General features: G+C 34.4%; 1 protein-coding gene across 1 annotated transcript in view; it reads right to left on the reverse strand.

The window, feature by feature from the left end:
* The window catches only part of Col4a5 (collagen type IV alpha 5 chain), a 231,190-nt gene that overhangs the window by 103,881 nt on the left and 117,034 nt on the right, over window positions 1-10,275 (reverse strand). The window contains exons 9-17 of the mRNA XM_048796868.1: window positions 9,712-9,747; window positions 9,582-9,623; window positions 9,319-9,411; window positions 7,846-7,899; window positions 7,696-7,752; window positions 7,392-7,436; window positions 5,472-5,525; window positions 3,732-3,773; window positions 1,634-1,766 (exon numbers count right to left, since the gene is read on the reverse strand). Coding sequence (XP_048652825.1) covers window positions 1,634-1,766; window positions 3,732-3,773; window positions 5,472-5,525; window positions 7,392-7,436; window positions 7,696-7,752; window positions 7,846-7,899; window positions 9,319-9,411; window positions 9,582-9,623; window positions 9,712-9,747 — 556 coding nt within the window. The remainder of the gene's footprint in view (window positions 1-1,633; window positions 1,767-3,731; window positions 3,774-5,471; window positions 5,526-7,391; window positions 7,437-7,695; window positions 7,753-7,845; window positions 7,900-9,318; window positions 9,412-9,581; window positions 9,624-9,711; window positions 9,748-10,275) is intronic.

Consider the following 10,275-nt stretch of genomic DNA (forward strand, 5'->3'; position numbering starts at 1 on the left):
GGAACTCGGCCGCTCCGTGCTCGGTGTAAGCTCCTATAAGTGTAAGCTCCAAGAAGCAGTCCCCGCGGGCTCAGTTCCGGGAGCCGGAATTCGGCTGCTTAGTGCTTGTTGTATGCTCTGATAGGAGCAGGGTCCAAGAAGCAGCCTCCGCAGGCTCCCCGGGACGGTTCCGGGAGCCGGAACTCGGCCGCCCCGCGCTCGGTGTTCTCTCCGATAAGCTCAGATTCTAAGAAGCACCCAGGCGCTGAACCCTAGCAATCTGTCTGCAAGCCGCAGGCGAATTGCAGCCTCTACTTATACCTTTTCTAACCCTTGTTTCTTTCATCCTTCTTTCATGTCCACTTCATCCTGAACTCCTTCCCTTATTCTCAGAATAAAACCTCCAGTACTATTTCAGAGAAGGTCTGGAGGTGATAAACTTCATAGGTATCCTATCTCTTCCCCTGTCTCTCAATGCTCTCTGTAGGTAATTTGCCTTTTTCTTAGTTTTTTTAATGCCTAAATACTGAAATGTCCCTATAATTTGTCTAGTTATGCGTTTTGTATTATTATTTTACTTACTTAGTGCTTCATGATCCTTTTCACAGGCTTTGTGGTTTTTTTGTTTTGGTTTGGTTTTGTGCTTTTGTTTAAGCAGATGTAAGTTCTCAGCTACTATTTGTTTTTGAATATTACCTCTTTTCCTGTTCTCTCCTCCTTGAACTCCCACATGATTGATTTAGGAGCTTCTAAATCTATTCTATTTTATACCCCAATTTTTCTTTCATACTTCTCAACTCTTTAACTCTTACTGCACCCTGGAAGATTTCCTTATTTCAGTTTTTCAGATATGATATATATTTAGTCCTCGATCTGGAGATTAGAAATCTAGAGTACAAATTTAGAACAAAATTAAGCTCACATTTATTCTCTTTCTTCTTGCAAAGATCAATGGGTGTCACTCATCATGATAATATTTCATTAACATTATTTTCGAAGGGAAAGGAACCACAATTTACTGAATATGTATGTGTGCTAGGTACTATATCAGATGCATTTGTAAATTTGACATAAATACCAACTATCACCCCATTTCAGAGAACACTGAAAATACATGCTAGACAAGGGCAGTGCTTAATCTGTGGCCAAATCAGAAGTGCTATACTATATAGGCTATTGTCAAAGAGAATGATATAAACCTCAATATTGAGTCCTAAGATTTTATTAAATAGAAAAATCACAATGGAGATTTCTACTTACATATTTCTGTAACTTTAAGTGAATAAAAACTAGGCATTATAGGGCAGCATCCTCTTCCCTAGTAGTATGAAAAGTATGAAAATTCACCTATTGCCTTTTGAGTCACAGAACTGTTTGGTATTATTTATTAATAATAAAAGGTAGAAATTGGATTCTTAGGATAAAAGGGTATTATGTAAGTTTTGTTTTGTTGTTTGTTTTATTTTGTGTTATTACAAATGAAAAATTTGGCAAGAAAGAGAAACACTACAGTACAAGTTGGGCAGAATCTGTCAATTAAAAAGTACTCATGTCTTCTATTGCTACGCTTACCCTGGAACCAGTATGATAAAACATATACATGGATTGATTAGTAAGGATGCAATTAGCACAACATGAGTAGAGTCTATTTTACCTGGAGGTCCAGGAAGGCCAGGTGGACCCTGTATTCCAGGAAATCCTCGCTCTCCTTTTTCTCCAGGCAAGCCAGCTAATCCCATGTTTCCTTTTTCTCCTATAGTCACACCAGTCTCAGGTCTAGGAATTACCTTATCATGAGAGAAAATAAAGGAACTCAAAGAGGAAGAGGCTTTTCTCCTGAAAGTAATCTAGCAGCTAAATATGATAATACCTTGTTACCAGGTGTTCAGATGCAAAATCATTAAGACTTCTATATAGATTGAGGCACATTCTATATTATTATCATCTGATTGATTAGGAAATGTTTAATACCAGTAACAATGTCACCACCTTTCTGAACCCCAGGGTGACAAATCTAGATGAATTCTTTGTTGTCTCTTATAATTCACATTCAAGTCATTCCAATCACCTAAAGCCTAACAATTCTTTACTAAAAATGCCACAGCTACTATTTTCAACTCACACTTGGACTAACAGAAGCACTTGGGCTAACCTTTGGATCCATGTCTACTGCTAGGATATAATTCCTCAAAAACCTATTTTTCTGTGTTAACTGCTCTGCTTAAGCACTCGAAATTGCTTACTCCTCACTATATCTGATGCTATTTTCAATCCTAGATTCTGTAAAGCCACTTCTCACTTATGATAACTCTCTCACCTATTTTATCTCCTATTGCTTCTAGCAATGAATTTTTGTTAGAATAAAGTCTGATTATAACTTCTTCATGCAACTTATACATTCTTATCTATGCCTTTGTATATGCCATTCCAAACATCTGTAATGCCTTACGTCAGTCTTTCACTATTCTCACTCACATGTCTTTCTTGCGTCCACAAAGAACAACAAAAAGAACCTCCTCTATTCCATAAAGACTGTATTGATTCAACCCAATTAACTCATCACACCTGTTCTCTGTCTTCTTAGAACTCAGGACTTAAGTCTATTCTAAAGAATTTCATACTAGGTAAGTATTTAAAAATTCACCTCATACACCTACAAAGGAAAATAAATTTCATATCTAGGAAATTGTCAGTCTGAGGTACAAATAAACACCTACAAGCAAATGGTGGTGTTTCCTCTTACTTCTATATAAAAAATGTTAAAACAAGAGGAGAACAAAAATTGTAGGACCCAGGATTGGGACAGTGGTTCAAAAGGAAAAGGGAACTACTTGGATAGGACCACACTCCCAAAATTTCCATTTCTTCTAATACTCATCAAAATTTTATTATCTTGTTTTCAAAGGATAATTCCCCCTAGAGAACTGAAACTTTGATTGTAAAATAAAGGTGAATAAAAACTACCTAAGAGAATTGTCTTTCGGTATATCCTCATTATATTTTGTACAGTTCTAAGTATTAATATCTGAGATTCACTATGGACAAAAAGATTTAATGTTACCAAAGTGTCTGGACATATAGAATAAGGTTTATGCAATCATACTGTTGGGGCTTCAATGTCATCTAAACTATAAAATCTTACCAAATTTCAACAAAAGTAAAACCAATTTGTCAAACCTCAGCAATCATATTTTCTTCTTAATAAGGTTAAAAATAAACCTGACTTAAATTTCATGGTCATTGCAAACATGACAGAAAATCTGTAAACCCTCCAATTATTCTTTCATAGAGCAGTTTCCTATATTTGTTATTAAGAGCCCCTAGAAAGCACACACTCTGGAAAGAAAGAGGTGTGAATCAGACAATTACAAATTGAGAAAACCTATTAGGACCGAATCCATCTTTGTCCTGAGCTCTGCAGGGGAAAGGACCATCCTCACCTACCCAAGAGTTTCTTTGGTTAAACCTTTGTAAGCAACACTTGCACCACCTGCTGGTTGCTTGAGAAATGATTTGGCAATCATGATGCAAAACAATCCAACGCCATAATTTTGGGCCTTTACTTTGGAGAAGTAATACAAAGACAGAACAGTACAAAGACCTTGAGGTCAACACTACTGAAATTCTTAGATGTACAGATTTCTAAGACAGTAGAAGTTGGTAATGACTTGAAAAGGTAGGGAGTTTATAATTAATGCACAAAAATAATAATGCAATATTAAAATTGATAAATGAAGACTAAAAAAACTTACAAGTCCAGGAGGCCCAGGGGGGCCAATGTCACCTTTTTGGCCCTGTTCAATGCAATTGTAAAATATGTTAGTAAAAGTCAGAAGAAAGTATCAACTTCCTCAAAAATATAAGAGATAATTAAGTTCCATAAAAGACTCAAATCAATAATAAAATACTTCAAATGAGAAACACAATGTAATGCAATAAGACAATACTGGGATAAGATGAAGAAGACCAGTGATGATGTCTCAGATGCACTAGCTACATGATCTTGATCATTTAACCTCTCTGGAACATATTTGAAAATTGAAGTTTTGGACCAGACTTCTAGCTGTAACACTTTTTGGTTTCAGGATTTTTATTTTTTAGCAAACTATAAATTCTCTGTAAAGAAGATAATGAAAAAATGGTACCCCAAGAATCACTTAAAACTATCACTTTTTGCTACATTCAGCTGTATTCCTTCCCACAAAACCAGTCAGGGGCATAATCTAGTGTCATTTTTAATTCATGACATATATTTTAGAGGCAGGGGACTTAATTATCATCAGTAACAGGTAACAACTTGTAATTGCTTTTATGAGTTTTCTCTAAAAAGCTAATGAAAGACAAATTCAGACAAAATTCTTATCTTTGATAGCTACAACAGCCTGGAGAATACAATATTCAACTGTTACTTTGGGTCTACTGGCCAAGACCCAATGATAGATGTCTCTCACACCTTTATTCTTTTTTTTTTAATTTATTTTTTGTAGTTATAGATGAACAGAAAGCCATTCATGTATTTATTTTGGTGTGGTGATAAGGTTTGAACCCAGTGCCTCACACATGTTAGGTAATGCTCTGCTTCTGAGCTACAACCCCATACCTTTGTTCTTGATCTAGATTTGTTCACAGAAACTTTGTATTTATATAAAAACTCATTTTAGTATAAGACATTATTCTGTCAAATAACTTAAACTTAACACTTGAAAAAAAATCCTATTTTCTTAGTAGTTGCTGCCTCCCTTCATTCTAACTGTATCTTTCAGGCCAAAGTAACACCTGGATCTAGTTTACAGATAAACCACTTGAATGTTCCCAGAAGGTACATTTTATAACACCTTTACCTCATTGCTTGAAAAACAAAGCTTTTCATTCTTGTTTTGATACAGAGCAATTAACAGAGGTCTTAGGATATGGGATATTTTGTGACCTTTTTAAAATCAGGTATCATTTAAAATATATAAATATATAAAATATATAACCAAGTTACATTTAAAATATATAGCTAAATAAATGACTTCAGTCAGGCTGCCTTGGCCTAGTGAAAAGGAAAAGACAAAGAATTAATAATAAACTTATAGATGATAATTACATACAGAATGGAAATATTTAAAGAAGATATTCTAAACTTATAGCTATAATCCTTTCTAGCCAGAGCACCTCACTAAAATAATGATGAATATTCTTTCTGGAAGAAAAAAAGCTTTGCCAATACATGTTCAAAGCAAAAACACTGACTTTGCAATAGGAATGCTAAAGTTAAATAATTCTTCATTTGTTTCTACCACATGGACTGTGATTTAGGGCAATGGAAGGAAATTTAGAGGATGGGGTATAAAGAAAAAGAAGCAACACCAAAAGATGTATAATGAGGGCATATTTTTAATACAAAAGAAGATATTTATAACTTTTTCATTTATAGTCCAACTTTAGAACAGAGAAGAATTATGTGAATTAGAATAAAACCACCCTCTTCAAAATAATACAGTTCTTACCTTTTCACCATCCCTTCCTGGTTCACCAGGGTAACCACGATCACCAGGCAAACCCTTTAAAACATAGAGGGATATTATCAGCAAAAATGGCAGAGCAAGTAATTCTAAAAAACCTTCTCCTCCATAGAAGCAATGAGAACACTGGCAAAAATGATCCATCAAAATAATATTTTGGGCTGAGGACATAGCTCAGTTGGTAGAGTGCCTGCCTTGCATGAACAAGATCCTGGGTTCAATCCCCAGTACCACACACACAAAAAAATACTAAAAAATATTATGTTCACACACACACAAAAAAACATATGTGAATGTTCATAGTAGTTTCATTCATAATAGCTGACACTCAGAAGGAACCAAAATATCCTTCAATGTGTAAATAGTTAACCAAAACTTAGTAATCCAAACAACCATTACTAAGCCAAAAAAAGAAATGAACTATCAATACATAGTACAATATATTATTCTATGTGAAAGAATTATAATTCAAAAGGCTACACAGACAAAATGGTAGAAAATCTTTACCACTAGCACCTCAGAGCATTAATCTCAAAGATATACAAAGGACTCAAAATAACCTTACACCAAAGGAAAAAAAAAAACAAATAACCCAATCAACAAATAGGCTAAGGAACTGAACAAGCACTTCACAGAACAAATATTAATGGTCAGAAAATTATGAAAAAATGTTCAACATCTCTAGCAATTAGAGAAATGCAAATCAAAACTAAACTGAGATTCTATCTCACCCCATCAGAATGGCAATTATCAAGAATACAAGTAACAATCAATGTTGGCGAGGTTGTGGGGAAAAAGGTTCACTTATACATTGCTACTGGGACTACAACTTGGTGCAACCACTCTAAAAAACAGTATGGAGATTCCTTAGAGAAATTGGAATGGAACCACTATTTGACCCAGTAATCCCACTCCTCAGTCTATAGCTGAAGGACTTAAAATTGGCATACTAAAGTGAGGTAGCCATTTCAATGTGTATAGCAGCTCAACTCACAATAAGCAAGCTACAGAATCAACCTAGGTGCCCTTAAACAAATGTATGATAAAGAAAATGTGGTATATGTACAAAGTGGAATATTACTCAGCCATAAAAGAATGAAACTATGGCATTTGCTGGTAAATGGATGGGATTAGAAAATATCATGCTAAGTGAAATAAATCAGTCCCCCCAAACCAAAGGCTGAATGTTTTCTTTTATATGTGGATGCTAACCCACAATAAGGGAGGGGAAGATTAAAAGTTCACTGGAGTAGACAAAAGGGAATAAAGGGAAGGGGGAGGAGGGTTCAGAAAAGTCTGTAGAATGAATTGGACATATTTTTCTTATCCTTATATATGAATATGTGACCAGAGTAACTCCACATTATATAGAACCACAATAATAGGATCCTGATAAGAACAAGTTATATTTATTCTATATATGTATAATATGTCAAGATACACTCTAATGTCATGTATATCTAGAAAGAACAAATAAAAAAAGGCTACATAGTATATACCTCCATCTTTATGAAACTCCAGAATGGGCAAATTATGTGGATGGAAACCAGATCAGATGTTGCCAGGAGCTTAGAGAGTGAGAGTAAGGGAGGGAATAAATACAAGAACATGAGGGAAATTTTGAAGGTGATAAAATTGTTCTTGATTATGATGTCGGTTACACAACTATATGTTTATTAAAACACAGAACTCTATGCTAAATATGATTTGTTTTCTTGTATATAAATTATATCTCAATAAATCTGACTTTAATATAGAAGTATCTCAAATTCATATCCAAAAGACAAACAGGATAATATCCATTAATTTAAAATATTTCCAAACTCTAAACTCCTTGTCATCTTTCTTTTCTACCACCACCTAAGACTACTAGTTTTTTGGGGGCAGAGGACTTTAGATACTCACTGGAATTCCTGGTTGGCCATTCTCTCCATCTTTGCCTGGTTTACCCTATAGGGTCAAAGAAATGATGGAGAACATAAATTTATTAGTTAGAATGTATAAGGCTAAAGAATATAATAAGCTTTATTACTACCTTGGAATATGTTAAATAGACTTTTTGACTTCAATATCATAATAAGTATACAAAGAATGATTGTTCTCAGGCAATGAAAGAAGGATGTAGGAAGAAAGAATAATACATACACACACAGAGGAATGCACACATTTAGAATTTTCTTCAAAGAGTATTAGTACTGATAACACTCACTCTTTTTCCTGGCTCTCCTGGCTCACCCTTGTCACCTTTCACACCACCTGGAGGACCCTATACACAAAAGTAGTTTTATATTGGTTCATGGGATACTGTGTTCAATATCAATTTAAATTAAATGATGCTAATGTGCTTTTGGTTACTTACTGGAGGACCACGTATCCCTGGAGGACCAGGAGGCCCTCTGTCACCAGGAAGTCCCTATATGGTTGTGGGAGAAAGAAAAGCAATGTTAAAATTAGAATATGGGCTATCACTAACTACTAGAGGTAGCCAGAAACATTTTTAACAACTGAATATAGTATAACCAAAGATAATAGAATGTTTCTAACTTGAATTTGAAATTTGGTAGGCAAATGAAACTAGATCCATCTTTGCTCACTTACCACACTAATTTGTAGTTTTGAGGCAAAACAAGACAACACTTAAATAAAAATATTAATGATTTTTAACCTTATAAAATATTTTTATAAATAAGAGAAATGCCTAAATATGAGATCTGGAAAACACACATACATTTTGGCAGAGAATTAAATGGCCCATATTGATGACAGAGTTTTGATATAATTTTTCTTTTATTCTTAACTCTCTTCATTAGATTTGAGTGAAACAAAATTCCACAAACTGTGTGTTTATAAAGATGGACCAGTAAGAAATAAAAATGTGTTTGATCCCTTCATCTACTCCAGTAGAGATATCAGGTAACAATTTCTAAATATAAGAAAGGCATTTTGAGCAACCTCATATTTCTCGAATTATCACTGAAATCTAGAAAATACAGTCATCTAAGACAATGCAATCTACCCCACCATGACCTAATTTTATACATGAATTATTCAAATAGCTAAAAATAAAGACAACCCAAATGTACATCAACTGATACATGGGCAAAGTATGCACCATTCACACAGTAGAATATTATTTAGTCATACAAGGAATGAAGTAGTTAAACATTATGCTCTGTATCTTTTTTCTTTTTGTGGTGCTGGGGATTGAACCCAGGGCCTTGGGCATGTGAGGCAAGCACTCTACCAACTAAGCCATATCCCCAGTCTGAAATTATGTTGTATAAAGGAAGCCAGACACAGAACACCACAGACTGTATGATTCAATCTATATATCGAGATTAGACAAATCCACAGAGCCAAGAAATAAACAGCCGTTGCCTAGGATTGAAGTGTTTGTGGATAAATAGGGAGTTACACCTAATAGATATGGAATTTTGGGGGAGAAATTTCTAAAACTAAATTGTGATAATAGTTTCACTATACTGCAAATACATAATATGAATTGTATACTTTAAATTGGTAAATTATATGGTATGGAATGATATGCCAAAAAAGCTATTTTAAAATTTTAATTAGCCCAAGTCTTGGTTTTATAAAAATACCTTCATATATAACCATATTTCAGCCTATAATGCATTTTATTGAAATGTCACTTCAGTAGCAAAAATTTTTTGGCTTTTAAAAATATTTCCAGCTATACTTAGCTATAATTGTCAAATATTGTATATATCTAGGATGTACAATATACATATATATTGTGAAATAATTACCAGAATCACATTAATTGACATATATAACAAGATTTTTATTGATTTCCTCTTCACCTACTCACCTGATCTCCTTTTTGAAACTCTACATCAATTGGTCTTTTTTGTTCACTGATCTGCCCAGGTGGCCCAGGTGGGCCCTGAAGACCTTGCTCACCCTGTTTACAAGATAAAATAAGATTGTGCTATGTCATTATATACCACAGACAATAATATAACATGTAAACTGTGTTGGTTGCAAGAAGCAGGGGAAGGAACATAAAAGACATTTCAAGTGATTATGAACAGAGAAAGCTAGGGCTGAATAACCAACTCTTTCTTTACTCACCTTTTCACCTTTGGGTCCCTGGAAATTTAAGCCCATATTCCCCTGAAGAGAGAGATTTCATTAAAATCTCATTGACAATAAGAAAAAAAAATCCACACTAAATAAAAGATGTAAAGAAAAAGAATATTACCTTTGGTCCTGGTGGTCCTGGTGGGCCAGGAGGGCCCTAAGAAGACACAGGAAAGGATAAAAATATTATATTGATAAGTTTATTGAAAAATTATTTTGTTTCATAAAGAGTGAGGGATAAAACAGCCTGGGAATGTTGCTCAGTGGTAAAGCACTTGCCTAGCATGCAATCCCTAGCACAGCAAAAATAACAACAACAACAACGTGTTTTTAAACTAATTGCATTGTCGTCAGCAACATACATTTAAATCAATTCAAAGAAACTAGATAAAGGTGAAAATTTCTGGCAACACAATGGGTGTGGGCAGGAGCAGAGAGAATGGGTAGAAGAGAAGGGTATCACCAATATCAAAAATCAATTTAAGGGCTGGGGCTATAGCTCAGTTGGTAGAGTGCTTGCTTCATATGCACAAGGCCCTGGGTTCAATCCCCAGCACCATACAAAAAAATCAATTCAAAAAAGTTAACTTCAACAAATGTATCCTATTTCTTTACTCAGAATTATGGGTAAATTGAGTTAACACAAAGAAATGAGATCTAGTTCTTTTTTTTTTTTTTTTTTTTT

Source organism: Marmota marmota, unplaced genomic scaffold, assembly GCF_001458135.2.
Source record: "Marmota marmota marmota unplaced genomic scaffold, marMar, whole genome shotgun sequence".
NCBI lineage: Eukaryota > Metazoa > Chordata > Mammalia > Rodentia > Sciuridae > Marmota > Marmota marmota.